Here is a 22,628-nt window from a genome sequence, read left to right as displayed (position 1 = left end):
AGCAGTAGCAATACAAGGATTTAACATCTATAGAAGCGACAGAAAAGCTTATGAGGGAGGTGTTGCTGTATCTATGGTTGGTTTATGGCCTTGGTTTCTCAAATGATTGCCTCGCCTGGTTCACCGACTACTTATCTGATAGAGTTCAGTGTGTCAAATCAGAGGGCCTTTTGTCCGGGCCTCTGGCAATCTCTATGGGGGTGTCACAGGGTTCAATTCTTGGACCGACTCTCTTCTCTGTATACATCAATGATGTCGCTCTTGCTGCTGGTGTGTCTCTGATCCACCTCTACGCAGACCACACCATTCTGTTTACTTCTGGCCCTTCTTTGGACACTGTGTTAACAACCCTCCAGACGAGCTTCAATGCCAAACAACTCTCCTTCCGTGGCCTCCAATTGCTCTTAAATACAAGTAAAACTAAATGCATGCTCTTCAACCGATCGCTGCCTGCACCTGCCCACCCTTCCAACATCACTACTCTGGACGGTTCTAACTTAGAATATGTGGACAACTACAAATACCTAGATGTCTGGTTAGACTGTAAACTCTCCTTCCAGAATCACATCAAACATTTCCAATCCAAAGTTAAATCTAGAATTTGCTTCCTATTTCGCAACAAAGTATCCTTCACTCATGCTGCCAAACATACCCTCGTAAAACTGATCATCCTACCGATCCACGACTTCCGTGATGACATTTACAAAATAGCCTCCAATACCCTACTCAATCAATTGGATGCAGTCTATCACAGTGCCATCCGTTTTGTCACCAAAGCCCCATATACTACCCACCACTGCGAACTGTATGCTCTCGTTGGCTGGCCCTCGCTTCATACTCGTTGCCACACCCACTGGCTCCAGGTCATCTACAAGACCCTGCTAGGTAAAGTCCCCCCTTATCTCAGCTCGCTGGTCACCATAGCAGCCACCACCTTTAGCACGCACTCCAGCAGGTATATATATCTCTGGTCACCCCCAAAACCAATTCTTCCTTTGGCCGCCTCTCCTTCCAGTTCTCTGCTGCCAATGATTGGAACGAACTACAAAAATCTCGCACATTCTTCCACTGCAAATCTACCATTCCAGTGTTATACTTGCTATATTGTTGTTACGGTTTTCTTGAGTTGAAGGAGAGGCGGACCAAAACGCAGCGTGGTTATTATTCATGGTTCTTTAATTAAGAAACTATACATGAAAATACTAACAAAACAATAAACGTGACGAGAAAACCTAACAGCCTATACTGGTGCAAAACAAACACAGAGACAGGAACAATCACCCACGAAACACTCAAAGAATATGGCTGCCTAAATATGGTTCCCAATCAGAGACAACGATAAACACCTGCCTCTGATTGAGAACCACTCCAGACAGCCATAGACTATGCTAGAAAACCCCACTAAGCCACAATCCCAATACCTACGAAAAACCCCAAGACAAAACACACCACATAAAAAACCCATGTCACACCCTGGCCTGACCAAATTAATAAAGAAAACACAAAATACTAAGACCAGGGCGTGACAGAACCCATAGGGGAGGGTCCGGGTGGGCGTCTGTCCACGGTGGCGGCTCCGGCGCGGGACGTGGACCCCACTCCAACAAAGTCTTAGTCCATTTTCCTCGCGTCCTTAGATAGGCGACCCTCGCCGCCGACCTTGGCCTAGTAGCCCTCACCAAGGGCCCAACTGGACTGAGGGGCAGCTCGGGACTGAGGGGCAGCTCGGGACTGAGGGGCAGCTCGGGACTGAGGGGCAGCTCGGGACTGAGGGGCAGCTCGGGACTGAGGGGCAGCTCGGGACTGAGGGGTAGCTCGGGACTGAGGGGTAGCTCAGCACTGAGAGGAAGCTCAGGCAGGTAGTTGGCTCTGGCAGATCCTGGCTGGCTGGCGGTTCTGGCAGATCCTGGCTGACTGGCGGTTCCGGCAGATCCTGGCTGACTGGCGGATCTGGAAGAGTCTGGCTGACTGGCGGATCCTGGCTGACTGGCGGCTCTGGAAGATTCTGGCTGACTGGCGGATCCTGGCAGACTGGCGGCTCTGGCTGCTCCATGCTGACTGGCGGCTCTGGCTGCTCCATGCTGACTGGCGGCTCTGGCTGCTCCATGCTGACTGGCGGCTCTGGCTGCTCCATGCTGACTGGCGGCTCTGGCTGCTCCATGCTGACTGGCGGCTCTGGCTGCTCCATGCTGACTGGCGGCTCTGGCTGCTCCATGCTGACTGGCGGCTCTGGCTGCTCCATGCTGACTGGCGGCTCTGGCTGCTCCATGCTGACTGGCGGCTCTGGCTGCTCCATGCTGACTGGCGGCTCTGGCTGCTCCATGCTGACTGGCGGCTCTGGCTGCTCCATGCTGACTGGCGGCTCTGGCTGCTCCATGCTGACTGGCGGCTCTGGCTGCTCCATGCTGACTGGCGGCTCTGGCTGCTCCATGCTGACTGGCGGCTCTGGCTGCTCCATGCTGACTGGCGGCTCTGGCTGCTCCATGCTGACTGGCGGCTCTGGCTGCTCCATGCTGACTGGCGGCTCTGGCGGCTTCTTGCAGACGGGCGGCTCTGGCGGCTTCTTGCAGACTGGCGGCTCTGGCGGCTTCTTGCAGACTGGCAGCTCTGGCGGCTTCTTGCAGACTGGCAGCTCTGGCGGCTTCTTGCAGACTGGCAGCTCCTTGCAGACTGGCAGCTCCTTGCAGACTGGCAGCTCCTTGCAGACTGGCAGCTCCTTGCAGACTGGCAGCTCCTTGCAGACTGGCAGCTCTGGCTGCTCCTTGCAGACAAGCAGCTCTGGCTGCTCCTTGCAGACTGGCAGCGCTGAACAGGCGGGAGACTCCGGCAGCGCTGGAGAGGAGGAAGGCTCTGACTGCGCTGAACAGGCGGGAGACTCCGGCAGCGCTGTAGAGGAGGAAGGCTCTGGCAGCGCTAGATAAGCGGGAGACTCCGGCAGCGCTGGAGAGGAGGAAGGCTCTAGCAGCGCTAAACAGGCGGGAGACTCCGGCAGCGCTGGAGAGGAGGAAGGCTCTAACTGCGCTGAACAGGCGGGAGACTCTGGCAGCGCTGTAGAGGAGGAAGGCTCTGGCAGCGCTAGATAAACGGGAGACTCCGGCAGCGCTGGAAAGGAGGAAGGCTCTGGCAGCGCTGGACAGGCGAGGCGCACTGTAGGCCTGGTGCGTGGTGCTGGCACTGGTGGTACTGGGCCGAGGACACGCACAGGAAGCCTGGTGCGGGGAGCTGCCATCGGAGGGCTGGTGTGTGGAGGTGGCACAGGATGGACCGGACCGTGAAGGCGTACTGGAGAGCTTGAGAGCAGGGCTGGCACAGGACGTGCAAGGCTAGGGAGGTGCACAGGAGGCCTGGTGCGTGAGGCTGGCACAATCTTCACCAGCCGACTAACACGCACCTCAGGACGAGTATGGAGCACTGACCCAGGTGCCATCAAATCCCCGACACGCTCCGTCTGGCGAATTCCGTGCCTAATGCACTAACACAGCAACTCCCTCATAACTCTCTCCTCCAATTCCCCCATTAACTCCTTCACAGTCTCTGCTTCGCTCACCTCCAACACCGGCTCTGGTTCTGGTCTCCTCCTTGGCTCCTCACGATAAACAGGGGGAGTTGGCTCAGGTCTGACTCCTGACTTTGCCACACTCTCCCTGTGCCGCACCCCAAGACATTTTTGGGGCTGACTCTCGGGCTTCCTTCCACGCCGCCGTGTTCGTCTCTCCAACTCCATTCTCCTATAACCCTCTTCGCACTGCTCCAGCGAATCCCAGGCGGGCTCCGGCACTCTCCATGGGTCGACCACCCACCTGTCTATTTCCTCCCAAGTCGTATAATCCAAACTTTGTTGCTCCTGCTGCCGCTGCCTGTCACCACGGCGCTTGGTCCTGTTGTGGTGGGTGATTCTGTTACGGTTTTCTTGAGTTGAAGGAGAGGCGGACCAAAACGCAGCTATTATTATGGTTATTATTCATGGTTCTTTAATTAAGAAACTATACATGAAAATACTAACAAAACAATAAACGTGACGAGAAAACCTAACAGCCTATAAAAAATACTTTATTAACTTCAATACAATTCATTCTTTACAACTCATAATTTTCATTCATACTCCAACAATGGTATTTTAATTTAATTAAACAAAAACCCCAAACAAAACCTCAGGGGAGCATCTTCCCTCCCCGTCATCCTACAAACTACCTTTCCCTATCTCCCCGTCCCTAATCTATCCCTTTACAAATCTAAATGACACCCAGCCCTAAACCCCCCTTACACCTCTCCCGAGCAGCATGCTGCCCCCACTTTTTCTCCTCCCTCTTCATCCTCCCCCTCAAATCTCCTTCCACCCTCCTCACTATCCCTTCCACCCCCCAATCTCTCCCTGTCTTCACCATGTTCTGCCTGGCTTCCCACAGCCCCCGTTTAAAGAGACTCATGAGAAGCCAGAGCAGAAACCTGTCCCTATCCGTCCCTCTCGCTCTCCCTACACCTCTCTCTAACCTGGCCCACGTCAATACAAAATCCCCCCTTACCAAACCTAACAACACCCGTGCCTTAGCCCATACTACTCCGGCAAAGGCACAGTCCCAAAAGACATGGCACACATTCTCCTCCCTGCCACAAGAGGATCTTGGACAGGTGGGGGATTGCGCCAAACTATGCCGGTACATGATGGAACGTACCGGCAAGCACTTATGGAGGCTCAACCAATTCAGGTCCTTGAGCCTGTTGTCCAGACCCCGCGCCTGCACTCCCTCCCAGACCACTGCCGAGATGCCCACTACAGGCGCCGGACTCCCTGCCTGTCTGACCTCCTCGTACAGGTGATCTAAACCTACTCGGGCAACTTCAACCTCAGGGTGCGCACGCAGCCACTTGGCCGCATGACCAAAGTGCCATGGCAGCTGTTCCGCCCGAGGACCCGTGTTAGACCACACCATTACGCTTCTCGCCTGATACGAGAAGAACACCCGCAGGAGGTAACCGGACGGGTGCATCACTGGATGAGCAAGCTCCGTTAACAAGAAAGAAACAAAAATTGCGTCCAGCTTGAGGGGGAGATGTGGTACCCCCCTACCTCCCTCCCCGATGGGACAGAGCATGCGTGCCCTGGCGACCAACTCGTACCTGCCACTCCACATGAACTGGAACACAAGCCTCACTAGAGGCCTCCTCAGACAAGCCGGCAATGGGTAGATGTACGCCAAATACAAAAGAGACGGCAACACATCCACCTTTAGGACCAGGACTTTGCCCATAAAAGACAAATACCTAGCCTTCCACATTGCTAGCTTCCTCTGTACCACTGCGATACGCATGTTCCAGTTTAGCGTCGCTGAGCCGGAGGTCTCAAAATGGACCCCGAGAATCCTCAGGGCCCCCTCACAGAGAGATAGCCCCCCGGGCACATCCGTTCTACCGCGCCATCTTCCGAAAAACTTGACGGAAGACTTTGCATGGTTCAGAACCGCTCCCGACGCTCGGGTGAAATCCCCAAAGATGGCAAGGGACCTTGTCAGGCACGAGTCCTTGCACAGCAGCAAGGAAGTGTCGTCGGTATACTGCGTCATCTTAACACGCAGCCCACCACTTCCAGGGATCAACAAGCCTTCCACCCCTGTGTCTGCCCTAATGGCAGCCCCCAGAGGCTCCATGTACAGAACGAAGAGGAGAGCCGAGAGTGGGCACCCCTGCCTGACCCCAGACGAGAGGTCAAAAAAGTCACCCAAGTGACTATTTACACTAACTCGGCACCCCGCTCCGACATATAATGTACGAATCCATCCTATGAACTTCTCCCCAAATCCTAATCGACCTAACACTCTGAATAAAAAGGATCTATTCACGCGATCAAGGCTTTCGCCTGATCTAGCGCTGCTACCATTAAAGGCTGTCCTCTATCTTCAACCCAAGCGATGGAGTCCCTGATTAACTGTAGGTTCCATCTAATAGAGCGGCCCTCTACCCCGCACGTCTGATCCTCATGGACGACGTAGGGAAGGGCTGTGCGCAACCGGTCTGCTAAAACCTTTGCAAGTGGCTTGTAATCTACACACAGCATGGTCAACGGCCGCCAGTTGCCAAGGTCTGTTACTTCCCCGTTCTTATATAAAAGTGACAGCACACCAACAGCCATTGATCCCCCCGGGACCCCCGTCTCAAGGATGGCCTTCAAGACTTCGAGGACCACTGGTCCAAGTATACCCCAAAACTTGAGATAAAACTCAGCCGGCAGCCCATCCATCCCAGGCACCTTCCCTTTTCCCATCCTCCTAAGAGCGCTCTCAACCTCTTCTAGTGAGATCTGGGCCATCACTTCTCTAATGTCCTCCGGCAACCGCCTGGACAAGTGTTCTAAAAACACATTTCCCTGCTCTACATATATTTCCCTTTCCTTAAATAAACCTTGGAAATGATCAGTTGTCACCCTGACCATTTCCTCTGGTTTTCTAACTATACTACCATTTTCTTCCCTAACGCCTTCCTACTCTGTCTGGCCCTAACCAACTTAAAGAACATAGCAGAACAAGTCTCATTGTGTTCTAGAAAGCCACTATGCGCACGCTCCAGGAAAGCTCGAGCCTTTCGCTCCTCCAACTCCCTGAGATGCGCCTTTAGGGTTGCGGATCTCTCCCAGTCAAACGACCCACCGAGGTTGCCTGCCTCGGACTCGAGTTCAATTAACCTTTGGATACGATCCACCTCCCTCCTCTCCTCCCTTTTTTTCCTCTTGCAATACCCTATTATAAAAGCCCTAATCCTCACCTTAACTAATTCCCACCACTCTAACACCCCCTCGCACATGGACCTGAGCTCTTCAAGCCTCCAAAAGAAACCAAAAAAAACGTCAACAAAAGCCTGCTCCTCCAGCACATCCCGATCTAACTTCCAGTACCCCCTACCAAAGAGGCAGACTGGCGACCCCACCTGCAGGAGCACCCCGTCGTGATCCGAAAATAAAACAGGCAACAGTCGCCCAGACAACTTACCCAAAGACCTGGGTTCAAAAATATAGTCGAGCCTCCGCGCAACCCCCCTGGAGTTGCGCCATGTAGGACCGGCCATTTTCGGAGTAGTGTGCAGGCCACCATCAACCAGATCATGGCAAGCCATTAACCCAGTGATGGCGCCTGCACTGCTACCCCCCCCCCTATTCCTAAATCTGTATTAAAATCTCCCCCTATCACTAATTTCCTATTTGTGACACACAGGGGCGCCAGACAGTCCACCATCTCCCTCCTGTCTGCCACCACCTGTGGCCCATACACCACCACTAATCTAAATTTACAATCCCTTATCGTGACATCCACCCCCATAACCCTCCCCTGCATCACCACAAAAGAACACTCCACTTTTACCTCCCTATGCCCACACAAAATCCCTACCCCCGATGAGTGCACCCCCCCAATACCCCAAACCGACTCCCCCTTGTCCCACTCCTTCTTAAACCTACTAACATCCCCTCCATCCCTCAGGTGAACCTCCTGTAAAAAACAAAAATCAAACCCCACACCCTCCAAATAACTAAATTACCGCCCTCCTCTTTAACAAAATCCCTTAAACCCCTTACATTTAAACTAACAAAAGTAAAATTAGACCCCATGAAAGAATAAAATAAAAACATGTAATACACTCAAATACTAAACCCAGACAGAAAAAAAAAAACCAGGAGACTCACCCGATGCTCCCCTGCTCCATATCTACCGGTGATAACACCATCCGTACTCCCGACGTCCCCCCCTCTTCCTCCATCTCACCAACCCAGGATGCAGGAATAGTGTATGGCTCTGGTGTGCCCTGCACCCTGGGTCTACCCCCACACTCCTCCCCCTCCCCAGCGCTGCAGCTGGTTTGGAAAAAAATAGGGGAGGCTGAGTCCCCAAACAAAAAACTCCCCACCTCCTCCTGCACCCAGTCCTGAGTCTTGTTCAACAGAAGTTGAGGGCCTGGGGAAACCAGCAGCAACCCAGAGGTTTCTCCCACCCCCATCACCCTCTTGGCCATCCCTCCCTCTCACTGTCGGCCAATCGCACCCTCCTCTTCATTCTCTTCTTTGGTGATGGCGGCAGTGGAGAGATACCACCCTCCCCCCCGCCAGCTCCTCCACCATACCCCTCATCTCTTCCACCAGGGCACTTTCCCCCCACTCCACTTGCTCTTCCACAGTCTCCTTCTCCACCACCCCTCCCTCGCTTTCTTCTCTCTCATGCTCCTCCACTCGCTTGCCTTCTTCCGCCGCTTTTCCTTGTTCTCCTACTCCCGTGCCTTCCGTTTCCTTCTCTCTTCCATCCGCCGCTTCTTGCTTCGCCTCCTTCCTTGCGACCTTCCCCTCTGGACCTGTTCTCTGGTCATGAGGCATGCTTCCTTCCCTCCTCTTCTTCCCCCATCCCCCCCCCCCCCCCAGCCACAGACGCGTATGACCTCTGACGAGCCGGGCACCCCCGCCACAGATGTGCTGACGAGCCACACCCGTGGCACGCCTTAGGCTCGTCACAATCCTTCGCCTCGTGCTCCCCAGATCCACAAAATCTGCACTTTCTTGCACTGCACGAGGCGAAGATGTGGCCATAGGCCATACAGCGCCTGCAAAATGGAGGCTGACGTGCATAAAACAACATTCCCCTGTCAGCCCCCAGGGAGAACATAGCAGGAGGATGGAGGTAGCCAACATGTCCCTTTGGGTCCTCCTCTTCGTCCTTAACGTATGGGTTGTAAATGTTGACAGTTACAACCCTAAAGTTGTTCCTCGCCAGGCTTGTTATTTCATAGTGGCACATCGGCCTCTCACCTCCCACTGCTCTTGCCCTTCTCAGGATATCATCGTGTTTCTCCTCTGTATGTAGTGCCACGTCGTATGCTCCCTCCAACGAGTTGCCTTGGAAGCGAAACACGTCCTTCTCCGTCAACTTTAGAATCCCCATCAATATTGTCCTTCCAAAAGTTTCCCGTCCTAAAGGCTCCAACTCCTTTTCCTTCCAAGCAAACCGAATCGTGTTGGCCAGCCCAATCCCAGGGACCGACCGTGTTGATGGATTTTGCACCATCTCCGCAAGGAGAATGGCGCACCCGGCTCACGTTCTCTTCCAAAACAAGGAAAAAAAGAAATCCAAAGTGACTGAGCCTATACTGGTGCAAACTAACACAGAGACAGGAACAATCACCCACGAAACACTCAAATAATATGGCTGCCTAAATATGGTTCCCAATCAGAGACAACGATAAACACCTGCCTCTGATTGAGAACCACTCCAGACAGCCATAGACTATGCTAGAAAACCCCACTAAGCCACAATCCCAATACCTACGAAAAACCCCAAGACAAAACACACCACATAAAAAACCCATGTCACACCCTGGCCTGACCAAATGAATAAAGAAAACACAAAATACTAAGACCAGGGCGTGACAATTGTATTTACTTCGCCACCATGGCCTTTTCTTCCCTTTACCTCCCTTATCTCACCTCACTTGCTCACATTGTATATAGACTTATATAGACCTAATTTGCTCACATTGTACATAGACTTGTTTATACTGTATTATCGACTGTATGTTTGTTTTACTCCATGTGTAACTCTGTGTCGTTGTATGTATCGAACTGCTTTGCTTTATCTTGGCCAGGTCGCAATTGTAAATGAGAACTTGTTCTCAACTTGCCTACCTGGTTAAATAAAGGTTAAATAAAAAAATAAAAAAACAAACAATTATTGACCTAACTTGTTGTTGAAAAAACTTGTGTTATGGCTTTTCAACCTCTGCCATATCGTGGATTCAGAGCTATCTATCTAAAAGAAATCAACATATTTTCTTTAATGGATTCTTCTCTAATGTCAAACATGTAAATTGTGGTGTACCGCAGGGCAGCTGTCACGACTTCTGCCGAAGTCGGATCCTCTCCTTGTTCGGGTGGCGCTCGGCGTCGCTGGTCTTCCAGCCATCATCGATCCACTTTTCATTTTCCATGTGTTTTGTCTTGTTTTTCCTCACACCTGGTTTCAATGCCCTTAATTAATTGTTGTGTAAACGCAACCCAGCATCTCTCTAGGCCCTACTCTTTTCTATTTGCAGTCTATTTTGGAATGGGTGGCCAGTAATAAACTGGTCCTGAACATCTCTAAAACTAAGAGCATTGTATTTGGTACAAATAATTCCTTAAGTTCTAGACCTCAACTGAATCTGGTAAGGAATGGTGTGGTTGTTGAACAAGTTGAGGAGAATAAATTACTTGGCGTTACCTTAAATTGTAAACATGGTCGATACATATAGATTCAATGGTTGTAAAGATGGGGAGAGGTCTGGCCGTAATAAAGAGATGCTCTGCTTTTTTGACACCACACTCCAAAAAGCAAGGAAAGAGCTAGTTAAGCTTCAGCTGACCCAGAACAGAGTGGCACCTTCTGCTCTTTATTGTAGCTGATATAAATACTATGCATGCCAGTCTCTCTTGGCTAAGAGTTGAGGAGAGACATACTGCATTACTTCTTTTTATAAGAAACATTGTGTTGGAAATCCGAAATTGTTTGCATAGTCAACTTACACACAGCTCTGACACACACAAGTATCCCACCAGACATGCCACCCAGGGATCTTTTCACAGTCCCGAAATCCAGAACAAATTCAAGAAAGCATACAGTGTTATAAAGAGCCCTTATTGCATGGAACTTCCTTCCATCTCATATTGCTCAAATAAACAGCAAACCTGGTTTAAAAAACTGCTAAAGCAACACCTCATGGCACAACGACTCTCCCCTATTGGACCTAGAAAGTTTGTGTATGCATTGATATGTAGGCTACAACATGTGCCTTTAAAAAAATGTATGTAGTTCTGTCCTTGAGCTGTTCTTGTCTATTGATGTTCTGTATTATGTCATTCTGTGTTTTGTTTTGTGTGGACCCCAGAAAGAGTAGCTGCTGCTTTTCCAACAGCTTACGGGGATCCTAATAAAATATCTCCTCCCAAAAAAGAAAACAATATTATTGTTGGTATGCAAGTTTTAATGTCTTGTCTAATTTTGTCTGCTTTCCTCCTTTACAGCTTTAATTGTCTGGAGCCTGGTGTTGTTGTGGCCAAGGAGCTTTCACTCAGATGGAACCAGGTTTCCGCTGCTGTGCAATGTTGACGCCCTTCCTCCCAGAGATATGAAGGCATCCCCCGGACTGGACACAACCAGGCAAACATATACGTTTGCAATGAAAGGCCATGGACATTTCTGTCCTGACCTTTGGAGCAGGACATGTAATATGCCCTCAGACTAGATTCCTTTGTCCATAACATAACCTGAACCAAAGTTACTCAAAGGATCTTGTGATATAAGCCTAGGTTTAGATATTGTTTTTACCTAAGCCTTTGTGTGTTTGTGTGTTTTTAAGTTTTTCATAATTGTAGGCTACTACTAATAAATCATTTTATTGTTGAAACCTTTTTTTTTTTTTTTAAGCACTACCTCACTGCTTTAGCACATGGCCACATTCACAATTGTTCCTATGTGAATTATTTAAGAGATGGTGTGTCTTGGGCTTTAGAGCAGGCCTGGGTAATTATTTTCCATGGAGAGCCACATTAGAATATATTTTTGCCATCGCGGGCCAGAATCATATTACAGGATTATACATCATGTGTATGACTGTGTTGACAGATATCTACTGTAACATGCACAGTAACATGCACAGAAATAAACCACATCCATGTTCTCCTTTTGGTAGGTATTTTCATTATTAAACATGCAGTGAACTACACGGAGGGAAAAGTACACTGTGCATTCAGCACCACGGACAGAACTCTTGTTAACGGGTATGCACAAAAACACGAGAGAGACCTCAACACATTTAAACTACCCAATCAGTGTGAGGAGTGAAGTCTCTGGGCATTGACTAAAGCAGTGAAGTCAAGTATAGTTTCTGACGTCGCTATGCACATGATTGCTGAGAGGTGAGAGATTATCTGTGCCTTGACTTGTTATATTTCATCACTGAAAATGTCTGTTCACATACATAGGTTGACCCAAACAGTACAAACATCTTCTGAGCATGACTCCTAATCTTTGGAAAAAAAATTGTTCATCAAGAGATGCATAGAACCTTGTCAGTGACATTGTTTTGAATAGTTCTCCAATCCCTGCATCAGACTGAAGATCGATAAGAACAAGTTGCAGGTCAGTGGGAGCGTTATCCACATTGAAGGTGAAAGGAGAAGAAACCAACAGCATATCATTTTCCAACACTTTGAAATCCTCAATACAATGAGAAAACTCACTGTTCAAAACACGCAGCAGTGATGTATACTTCTCCCGCTGGTCATCTGATAGGGAACAGACTAGTAGTGTCGGAAGGTGGGTGAGATTTTTGGCTTCTACTTGGCGGGTCAGGAAAAGTAATTTTCCCTTCAAGGCTTTGACAAGGCTGTACATCTGATGTGCAAAAAGGCACTTCCCTTGTAGTTCACTTATGAGGGCCATGATATCCAAGGTGAAGGCAAAATCAGTCAACATTTTTTTTGCAGTTGAGGGAAATCCACATATTTTCCTTTAATTTGCAATAACGCAGCCATCTCTGACTTCAGGTCCCACACCCTTTTAAGCACCTTCCCCAAACTCAGCCATCTCACGTTTGTGTGGTAGGGGAGATCTGCATGGCCCAACTCTTCCAACAGTGAGACAGATTTTGCTCTTATGAAGTTTTTCACTTTAGTGACTGTATCCACAACATGGCTCATTTTCAGAACACATTTACAGAGCAGCTCTTGATGAATAATGCATTGCAGGAAAATAATTTTCTGATCTAGGTTCAGCTCAGCTACTTGATCTTGTATCCCTTTCAAAAGGCCAGTGTTTTTTCCTGTCAATTTTGGGCACCCAACAGTGGTCACTGGATAACTTTACAAAGTTTCACACTTATTAACCTCCTACAATACATTTTTCCCTGTGGTTGTGCTCTTCATTGACTGCACCACAATCATCTCTTTTGTCTTGATCACCTCTCGGTTGTTGTTCTTGCACCCCACGGGCAGGTCTCTTACCTCCCTATAGGCTGTCTCATCGTTGTAGGTGATCGGGCCTACCACTATTGTGTCATCAGAAAACTTAATGACGGTGTTGGAGTCGTGCCTGGCCATGAAGTCATGAGTGAACAGGGAGTACAGGAGGGGACTGAGCATGCACCCTTGAGGGGCCCCCGTGTTGAGGAGCAGCATGGCGGATGTGTTGTTACCTACCCTTACCACTTGGGGGAGGCCTGTCTGGAAGTCCAGGATCCAGTTGCAGAGGGAGGTGTTTAGTCCCAGTGTCCTTAGCTTAGTGATGAGCTTTGAGGGCACTATGGTGTTGAACGCTGAGCTGTAGTCAATGAATCACATTCTCACATAGATGTTCCTTTTGTCCAGGTGTGAAAGGGCAGTGTGGAGTGCAATAGAGATTGCATCATCTGTGGATCTGTTGGGGCGGTATGCAAATTGGAGTGGATCTAGGGTTTCTGGGATAATGGTGTTGATGTGAGCCATGACCAGCCTTTCAAAGCATTTCATGGCTGCAGACGTGAGTTCTACGGGTCGGTAGTCATTTAAGCAGGTTACCTTGATGTTCTTGGGCACAGAGGTTGAAAATGTCAGGGAAGACACTTGCCAGTTGGTCCACGCATGCACGGAGTACACATCCTGGTAATCCATCTGGCCCTGTGGCCTTGTGAATGTTGACCTGTTTTAAGGGTCTTACTCACATTGGCTGAGGAGAGTGGGATCACACAGTCATCTGGAACAGCTAATGCTCTCATGCATGTTTCAGTGTTACTTGCCTTGAAGCGAGCATACTTATTTAGCTCGTCTGGTAGGCTTGTGTCACTGGGCAGCTCACAGCTGTGCTTCACTTTGTAATCTGTTATAGTTTGCATGCCCTGCCACATCCGACAAGAGTATTTCAAGACAGCGATGCTCTCTTTGCACACTAAGCACACAGCTTTCCCTGATACCTCAATAAAGACATTTTTCGATGTCCACTCTTGCTGGAACACCATACATTCATTGTCTACTTTCCTGTTCTTTGAAATCTTTAAAAAACACATGTTTTGCTCAATTTCTAGCCAGCTACTATTTGTAACTGTAAAGTTTGTGTCAGCTGTCTGTCCTCGTGCAGTTGCTATTTATACTTGCCTTCAAAATAAATGTCCCACAAGCAGTGGCAGTTAAATCATTACACAAAGGCGGGTATTCATTGGGCTTTTAATTTGAATAACAAATACGTTTTTCAAAACTTTACTATCGCAAATCCATTATGTGATCTGAGCATGATTACGCAGGCCGTATTGAATCAGGTCGCGGGCCGCATACGGCCCCGGGCCGGCCTTTGGCCAGGCCTGCTTTAGAGGGTGTGAACGATGCTATAAAGGGGTGTAAATAACGAACAACACTGTAGCTGTTCAATGTGAAAGGTTATCTTTATTATATAAAACAGGCAATGTAATAAATCAAATCAAATTTATTTGTCACACATACACATGGTTAGCAGATGTTAATGCGAGTGTAGTGAAATGCTTGTGCTTCTAGTTCTGACAATGCAATAATAACCAACGAGTAATCTAACCTAACAATTCCAAAACTACTACCTTATACGCACAAGTGTAAAGGGATAAAGAATATGTACATAAAGATATGTGAATGAGTGATGGTACAGAACGGCATAGGCAAGATGCACTAGATGGTATCGAGTACAGTATATACATATGAGATGAGTAATGTAGGGTATGTAAACAAAGTGGCATAGTTTAAAGTGGCTAGTGATACATGTATTACATAAAGATGATATAGAGTACAGTATATACATATACATATGAAATGAGTAATGTAGGGTATGTAAACATTATATTAAGTAGCATTGTTTAAAGTGGCTAGTGATATACTTTACATCAATTTCCATCAAATCCCATTATTAAAGTGGCTGGAGTTGAGTCAGTGTGTTGGCAGCAGCCACTCAATGTTAGTGGAGGCTGTTTAACAGTCTGATGGCCTTGAGATAGAAGCTGTTTTTCAGTCTCTCGGTCCCTGCTTTGATGCACCTGTACTGACCTCGCATTCTGGATGTTAGCGGGGTGAACAGGCAGTGGCTCGGGTGGTTGTTGTCCTTGATGATCTTTATGGCCTTCCTGTGACATCGTGTGGTGTAGGTGTCCTGGAGGGCAGGTAGTTTGCCCCCGGTGATGCGTTGTGCAGACCTCACTACCCTCTGGAGAGCCTGATGGTTGTGGGCGGAGCAGTTGCCTTACCAGGTGGTGATACAGCCCGACAGGATGCTCTTGATTGTGCATCTGTAGAAGTTTGTGAGTGCTTTTGGTGACAAGCCAAATTTCTTCAGCCTCCTGAGGTTGAAGAGGCGCTGCTGCGCCTTCTTCACGATAATGTCTGTGTGGGTGCACCAATTCAGTTTGTCTGTGATGTGTACGCCGAGGAACTTAAAACTTACCCTCTCCACTACTGTCCCATCGATGTGGATAGGGGGGTGCTCCCTCTGCTGTTTCCTGAAGTCCACAATAATCTCCTAAGTTTTGTTGACGTTGAGTGTGAGGTTATTTTCCTGACACCGCACGCCGAGGGCTCTCACCTCCTCCCTGTAGGCCGTCTCGTCGTTGTTGGTAATCAAGCCTACCACTGTAGTGTCGTCCGCAAACTTGATGATTGAGTTGGAGGCGTGCATGGCCACGCAGTCGTGGGTGAACAGGGAGTACAGGAGAGGGCTCAGAACGCACCCTTGTGGGGCCCCAGTGTTGAGGATCAGCGGGATGGAGATGTTGTTACCTACCCTCACCACCTGGGAGCGGCCCGTCAGGAAGTCCAGTACCCAGTTGCACAGGGCTGGGTTGAGACCCAGGGTCACGAGCTTGATGACGAGTTTGGAGGGTACTATGGTGTTAAATGCTGAGCTGTAGTCGATGAACAGCATTCTCACATAGGTATTCCTCTTGTCCAGATGGGTTAGGGCAGTGTGCAGTGTGGTTGAGATTGCAACGTCTGTGGACCTATTTGGGCGGTAAGCAAATTGGAGTGGGTCTAGGGTGTCAGGTAGGGTGGAGGTGATTGACTAATCTCTCAAAGCACTTCATGATGACGGAAGTGAGTGCTATGGGGAGGTAGTCACTTAGCTCAGTTACCTTAGCTTTCTTGGGAACAGGGACGATGGTGGCCCTCTTGAAGCAGGTGGGAACAGCAGACTGGGATAAGGATTGATTGAATATGTCCGTAAACACACCAGCCAGCTGGTCTGCACATGCTCTGAGGACGCGGCTGGGGATGCCGTCTGTAAATGGTTTGCCTAATGCGGTAACTTGTTGAGAGAAACCAGAGAATTCATTTTTGAAATTTGGTGAAAGTATTCATTTTCTAAATATATGTTTCCCAGGGATTAATGTAGAATAAATGTAAAAATCAGCATGTGACAAATAAAATATGTGTATGTGACAAATAAAATTTGATTTGATTTGATTTGAATCGTATGGCTAATATTTGGCCTAACGTGGAAACGCAATGCATCAACGCAACGAATGCAGCTTAAGGATCCAAAGATACTGCGTGTTTGAACTTCATTAAAGGGACAACTTATAATGGGATGACATGTTTAAAATGCATCTAAAATGCCGAACTTGCACATGTTCAATTCAAAATGGGTCAATATACTGAAATGGAGGACTGTGTTTTAAAGCATTACAAGTCTAAAGGGGCATTACGTTTAACAATCAAAAACCAACAACTGTGTCATTGTAAATTGAGTGAACTAAAAGTCAATGATGGAGGATGAAATCCCAAATAAAGACTCCACTGGAGAGGGCAGAGGAACATCTAAATTCACTCTATGCAGCCCGGAGAGGCAAACTTGGAGTGTGTACACGCAAAATGAATGAAATAAAAGCCCTTCTTGTTGATGGAGGAAACATTGAAACTGTGGATGAGATTCTTGAAGCATTTCATGCTGTTCTCAATGACTTTAAGAATGCTCATGATTCTGTGCTAGAGCTGGTCACAGAGGAGGCACACGAACAGGAGAGCATGAACTATTATCAACCAAGAATGAGAACATGAACATTTCCTGAAAGAGGTTGAAATATGGAAAAAAGCTGAAATCGAGCCACAAACACTCATTGAACCGAACGACAGTATTTCCAATGTGTCAAAAACATAAAGTAAAACAAAGTATTCTAAGACAGCTTTTAGGCGTGCAGAGGACACTGTGGAAGCAAAGGCAGAACGAGCAGCTCGCCAAGCATCATTACAGGACAAGCATGCATTGGAACTGGAGAAAGCTCAACTGAATGTTAGGATGGAAAAAATGCCACTGGAAATGGACATAGCAGCATATAATGCCAAACTGAAGGTCCTGGAGAGTGTTGAGTCAACTTCTCAATCCCATGCTGTGGCAGCCTATTTTCTAAGCCAAGAAGATGGAATGAACTCTTATTTTGAGAACCAGGAACCCGAGGTCTATAAGGAACCTGAACCATCACCTGTTGAGTTTGCTGCATTAGGTGCAGTTCCAAAGACCCCACTACAAAGAGTTTTACAACAACCGATCCCAAGCCATCAAAACCTATTCAGAAAACGGTCATAAACCACACACTTCAGCAGCCAACAGCAAGGTCTAGCATTCAACACAGAATCAACACTGCGGGTATTAGCCATAATACCAGCCATGATCCATGATAACCTCTCTACTGTCATGCAAAGGCAGAATGAAATTGCTGACCTCCTTGTACTACAGCATAAACAGGCCACATTCCCTGTTAGGGAGATACCTATGTTTGACGGTGATCCTCTAAACTTTAGGCAATTTATGCGTGCATTTGAGCATGGTATAGAAGATAAGACAAGCAGTCACCAGGATAGGCTCTATTACCTGGAACACACACCTCTGGTCAGCCCAAGGATATGGTCCGTAGTTGTCTGCATATGGAAGCCAGAAGAGGCTATGCAGAGGCTAAGCGGTTGCTAAAGGTACACTTTGGCAATGAAATCAAAGTCACCACTGCTTACATGGAAAAAGCTTGGAACTGGATAAACATCAAACCGGATGATGAAAAGGGACTGGGTGGCTATGCACTATCTTAGAGGTTGCTGTAACGCTATGCAAGACCTACAGAACATGAACAAGCTTAATCTTCCCTCCAACATAAAGTTGATCATGTCAAAACTTCCCTACAAACTAAGGGAAAAATGGAGGTCTACGGCATGTGATATTTTAGAGAGAAGCCACCTGAGGGCCCAGTTCAGTGACCTTGTGACGTTCATGGAAAAACAGGCCAAAATACTGCAGGATCCGTTGTACGGAGATATCCAATATCCCCTGACCAACAAAAAGTTTTTTAAAACCAAAACAGAAGCTGACTTTAAACAGCAGTTCAAATTCAAGATTAGGGGAAGCAGCTGTGCTACTGCAGGAGCTGTAGTGGCAGATTGTGACCCTGAAAAACCTCTAAAAGAACAAACATTCAAAGTCAAGAAACCAGGCACCTACCCTTCTGATGCTCCCAGTATCTCGTGTGTATTTTGCGCTGGTGAGCATTTCTTGGTCGACTGCCAACAGGTGAAGGCACAGCCACACGAAGCCAAGGTTGAGTTTCAGAGATCAAACTGCCTTTGTTTTGGCTGTTTGATGAGAGGACATCAAAGAATGTAAAAGAAGGATGACCTGTCAGAAATGTCAAAGAAAGCACCCCATTATCCTGCACATTGAAGGAAGAGAGAGACTTAGATCTCTGAAGGCAGATACGAGGGGTGTAGCAGTAAAGCGGGAGGAGACTGTCAGCAGTGCTCTTGTTTCACTGGAAGCTGGTGAAGATACCGGGCCCGTACAGATTGTGCACTTGCGATTGTGCCAGTTCAAGTAAAGATGGCAAATGGAAGCAAGTCTGCGTTAACCTATGCATTTCTCGATTCTGGTAGCTCAGCAACATTTTGTACGGAGAGACTCATGAGGCAGTTGCAAGCTAAAGGCAGTGAGACTGAAATTCTGCTACGCACAATGGGGCAGGAGACTCCTACCAAGAACTTTGAGATATCTGGATTAGAGATTGGCAATGTGGAAGGTGACACATTTCTTGCATTACCAAAGGTCTACACCCAAAATAAGATCCCAGTGACAAGGGAGAATATTCCCACTCAGAAAGATCTCAAAAGTTGGCCATACCTGAAAGAGGTTCAGTTGAAGGAAATTGACGCCGACGTCGAACTCCTGATTGGCGTAAATGCTCCAAAGGCAATGGAACACTGGCAAATCATAAATAGTCAAGGCAACGGATGCAGTGAGAACCCTCTTTGGATGGGTGATGAATGGTCCTCTTAACAATTGTACCATGGCAGAAGAATCTGGGCATCCTACGGTGATGGCCAATCGTATCTCAATGGCCGACCTGGGGGTTCTTCTTGTAAATCAGTACAACCATGACTTCCCTGAGAGAGGGTATGAAGAGAAAAGTGAGATGTCAGCTGAGGATCGGGGGTTTATGGAGATCGTATCAAGCTCCATAACCCTCAAAGACCATCACTACTACCTACCGTTGCCCTTTCGCAAAAAAAATATGTACAGTGCCTTGCGAAAGTATTCGGCCCCCTTGAACTTTGCGACCTTTTGCCACATTTCAGGCTTCAAACATAATGATATACAACTGTATTTTTTGGTGAAGAATCAACAACAAGTGGGACACAATCATGAAGTGGAACAACATTTATTGGATATTTCAAACTTTTTTAACAAATCAAAAACTGAAAAATTGGGCGTGCAAAATTATTCAGCCCCTTTACTTCCAGTGCAGCAAACTCTCTCCAGAAGTTCAGTGAGGATCTCTGAATGATCCAATGTTGACCTAAATGACTAATGATAATTAATACAATCCACCTGTGTGTAATCAAGTCTCCGTATAAATGCACCTGCACTGTGATAGTCTCAGAGGTCCGTTAAAAGCGCAGAGAGCATCATGAAGAACAAGGAACACACCAGGCAGGTCAGAGATACTGTTGTGAAGAAGTTTAAAGCCGGATTTGGATACAAAAAGATTTCCCAAGCTTTAAACATCCCAAGGAGCACTGTGCAAGCGTTAATATTGAAATGGAAGGAGTATCAGACCACTGCAAATTTACCAAGACCTGGCCGTCCCTCTAAACTTTCAGCTCATACAAGGAGAAGACTGATCAGAGATGCAGCCAAGAGGCCCATGATCACTCTGGATGAACTGCAGAGATCTACAGCTGAGGTGGGAGACTCTGTCCATAGGACAACAATCAGTCGTAAATTGCACAAATCTGGCCTTTATGGAAGAGTTGCAAGAAGAAAGCCATTTCTTAAAGATATCCATAAAAAGTGTCGTTTAAAGTTTGCCACAAGCCACCTGGGAGACACACCAAACATGTGGAAGAAGGTGCTCTGGTCAGATGAAACCAAAATTGAACTTTTTGGCAACAATGCAAAACGTTATGTTTGGCGTAAAAGCAACACAGCTCATCACCCTGAACACACCATCCCCACTGTCAAACATGGTGGTGGCAGCATCATGGTTTGGGCCTGCTTTTCTTCAGCAGGGACAGGGAAGACGGTTAAAATTGATGGGAAGATGGATGGAGCCAAATACAGGACCATTCTGGAAGAAAACCTGATGGAGTCTGCAAAAGACCTGAGACAATGATCCAAAACATAAAGCAAAATCTACAATGGAATGGTTCAAAAATAAACATATCCAGGTGTTAGAATGGCCAAGTCAAAGTCCAGACCTGAATCCAATCGACAATCTGTGGAAAGAACTGAAAACTGCTGTTCACAAATGCTCTCCATCCAACCTCACTGAGCTCGAGCTGTTTTGCAAGGAGGAATGGGAAAAAATTTCAGTCTCTCGATGTGCAAAACTGATAGAGACATACCCCAAGCGACTTACAGCTGTTATCGCAGCAAAAGGTGGCGCTACAAAGTATTAACTTAGGGGGGCTGAATAATTTTGCACGCCCAATTTTTCAGTTTTTGATTTGTTAAAAAAGTTTGAAATATCCAATAAATGTCGTTCCACTTCATGATTGTGTCCCACTTGTTGTTGATTCTTCACAAAAAAATACAGTTTTATATCTTTATGTTTGAAGCCTGAAATGTGGCAAAAGGTCGCAAAGTTCAAGGGGGCCGAATACTTTCGCAAGGCACTGTAGTCCTGACAAACAATTGTGACATGGCAAAGCAGCGGGCTCTAAATATTATCAGGAAGTTCAAGAAGGACAAAGGTTACGCTGCAGAGTACAAAGGCTTCATGGAAGAGATGATAACAAAAGGTTACGCCGAAAAGGTACCACAAGAACAGCTCCTCAGAGAGAAAGGCAAGGTATGGTACATACCACACCATGGCGTTCACCATAAGCGCAACGGAACGATACGAGTGGTGTTTGACTGTTCATCATCCTATAATGGTACATCTCTTAACAGTGAACTCCTTCAAGGCCCTGACCTGGCAAACACGCTTGCTAAGATTTCGGCAAGAGCACATTGCCATGATGGCAGACATCGAATGAATGTTCCATCAAGTACGTGTCCATGAAGATTACTTAGACTTCCTGCGATTCCTATGGTGGCCGGACGGTGATACTAACAAAAGATTGGAGGAGTACAGAATGACGGTTCATCTTTTCGGTGCTATATCCTCTCCAAGTTGTGCAAACTTTGCACTGCGAAAGACTGCAGAAGACAACTGTGAGAGGTATGATAAAGAGGTGATTCAAACAGTCAAGTCCAACTTCTATGTTGATGACTGCCTCAAGTCAGTGGCCACAGAAGAACAAGCCATAGCTCTCACAAAAAACCTCAGGGATGTGTGCTCTCAGGGTGGGTTCAAATTGACCAAGTGGATCAGCAACAACCGCACTGTGCTGGTTTCTATCCCTGATGAACACAAAGCCAAGCAGATAAAAGAACTGGACCTGGACAGAGAGAAGCTGCCTGTTGAAAGAGCACTTGGAATCCAATGGAACATTGAAAGTGATGCGTTTACCTTCCGAGTCACTGTCAAGAACAGACCCCTTACAAGAAGAGGTATTCTCTCAACTGTGAGCTCTATTAATGATCCATTAGGTTTCCTCGCCCCATTTGTATTAAAGGCAATGCAAATTCTTCAAATGCTCTGCAAGCTAAAGTGTGGATGGGACGAAAATGAAGAACACTCCATTTCATGGAAGAGATGGCTCTCAGAGCTGGACCAGCTCTCCAGATTCCAGATAGACAGGTGCATGATGCCTGAGAACTTTGGTCAAGTCAAGACCGCACAGCTGCATCACTTTGGTGATGCAAGTGAATAAGGTTATGGCATGGCAAGCTATCTTAGGTTCACAAACGGTATGGAAAAGGTTCACATTGCATTCATACTGGGGAAATCAAGGGTGACTCCACTCCAGCAGATGACAATCCCCAGACTGGAACTTGCTGCAGCAACATTGGCAGTGCGAGTGGACAGGATTTTAACCAACAATTCAGTTTAAAGAAAAATAAGTGCTCAGTAAAAAACAGATAAGTAAAAAATATCAATAAAAATAACAAAGTTAAAGAGCAACAGTAAAATAATAGTAGCGAGGCTATATACAGGAGGTACCGGTACAGAGTCAATGTGCAGGGGCACAGGTTAGTCAAGGTACTTGAGGTAAT

General features: G+C 47.4%; 1 protein-coding gene across 1 annotated transcript in view; it reads left to right on the top strand.

Annotated features, from left to right (window-relative positions):
• Positions 1-11,299, top strand: part of LOC139367869 (membrane-associated guanylate kinase, WW and PDZ domain-containing protein 2-like) — a 31,005-nt gene extending 19,706 nt beyond the window's left edge. Inside the window, exon 2 of the mRNA XM_071106221.1 lies at positions 11,027-11,299. Coding sequence (XP_070962322.1) covers positions 11,027-11,247 — 221 coding nt within the window. The 3' untranslated portion in view covers positions 11,248-11,299. The remainder of the gene's footprint in view (positions 1-11,026) is intronic.
• Positions 11,300-22,628: the final 11,329 nt, after the last annotated feature.

The sequence above is a fragment of the Oncorhynchus clarkii genome, chromosome 2, assembly GCF_045791955.1.
Source record: "Oncorhynchus clarkii lewisi isolate Uvic-CL-2024 chromosome 2, UVic_Ocla_1.0, whole genome shotgun sequence".
NCBI lineage: Eukaryota > Metazoa > Chordata > Actinopteri > Salmoniformes > Salmonidae > Oncorhynchus > Oncorhynchus clarkii.
The sequence above is the reverse complement of the archived record's forward strand: the minus strand, read 5'-3'. Positions and strand labels throughout refer to the sequence as shown.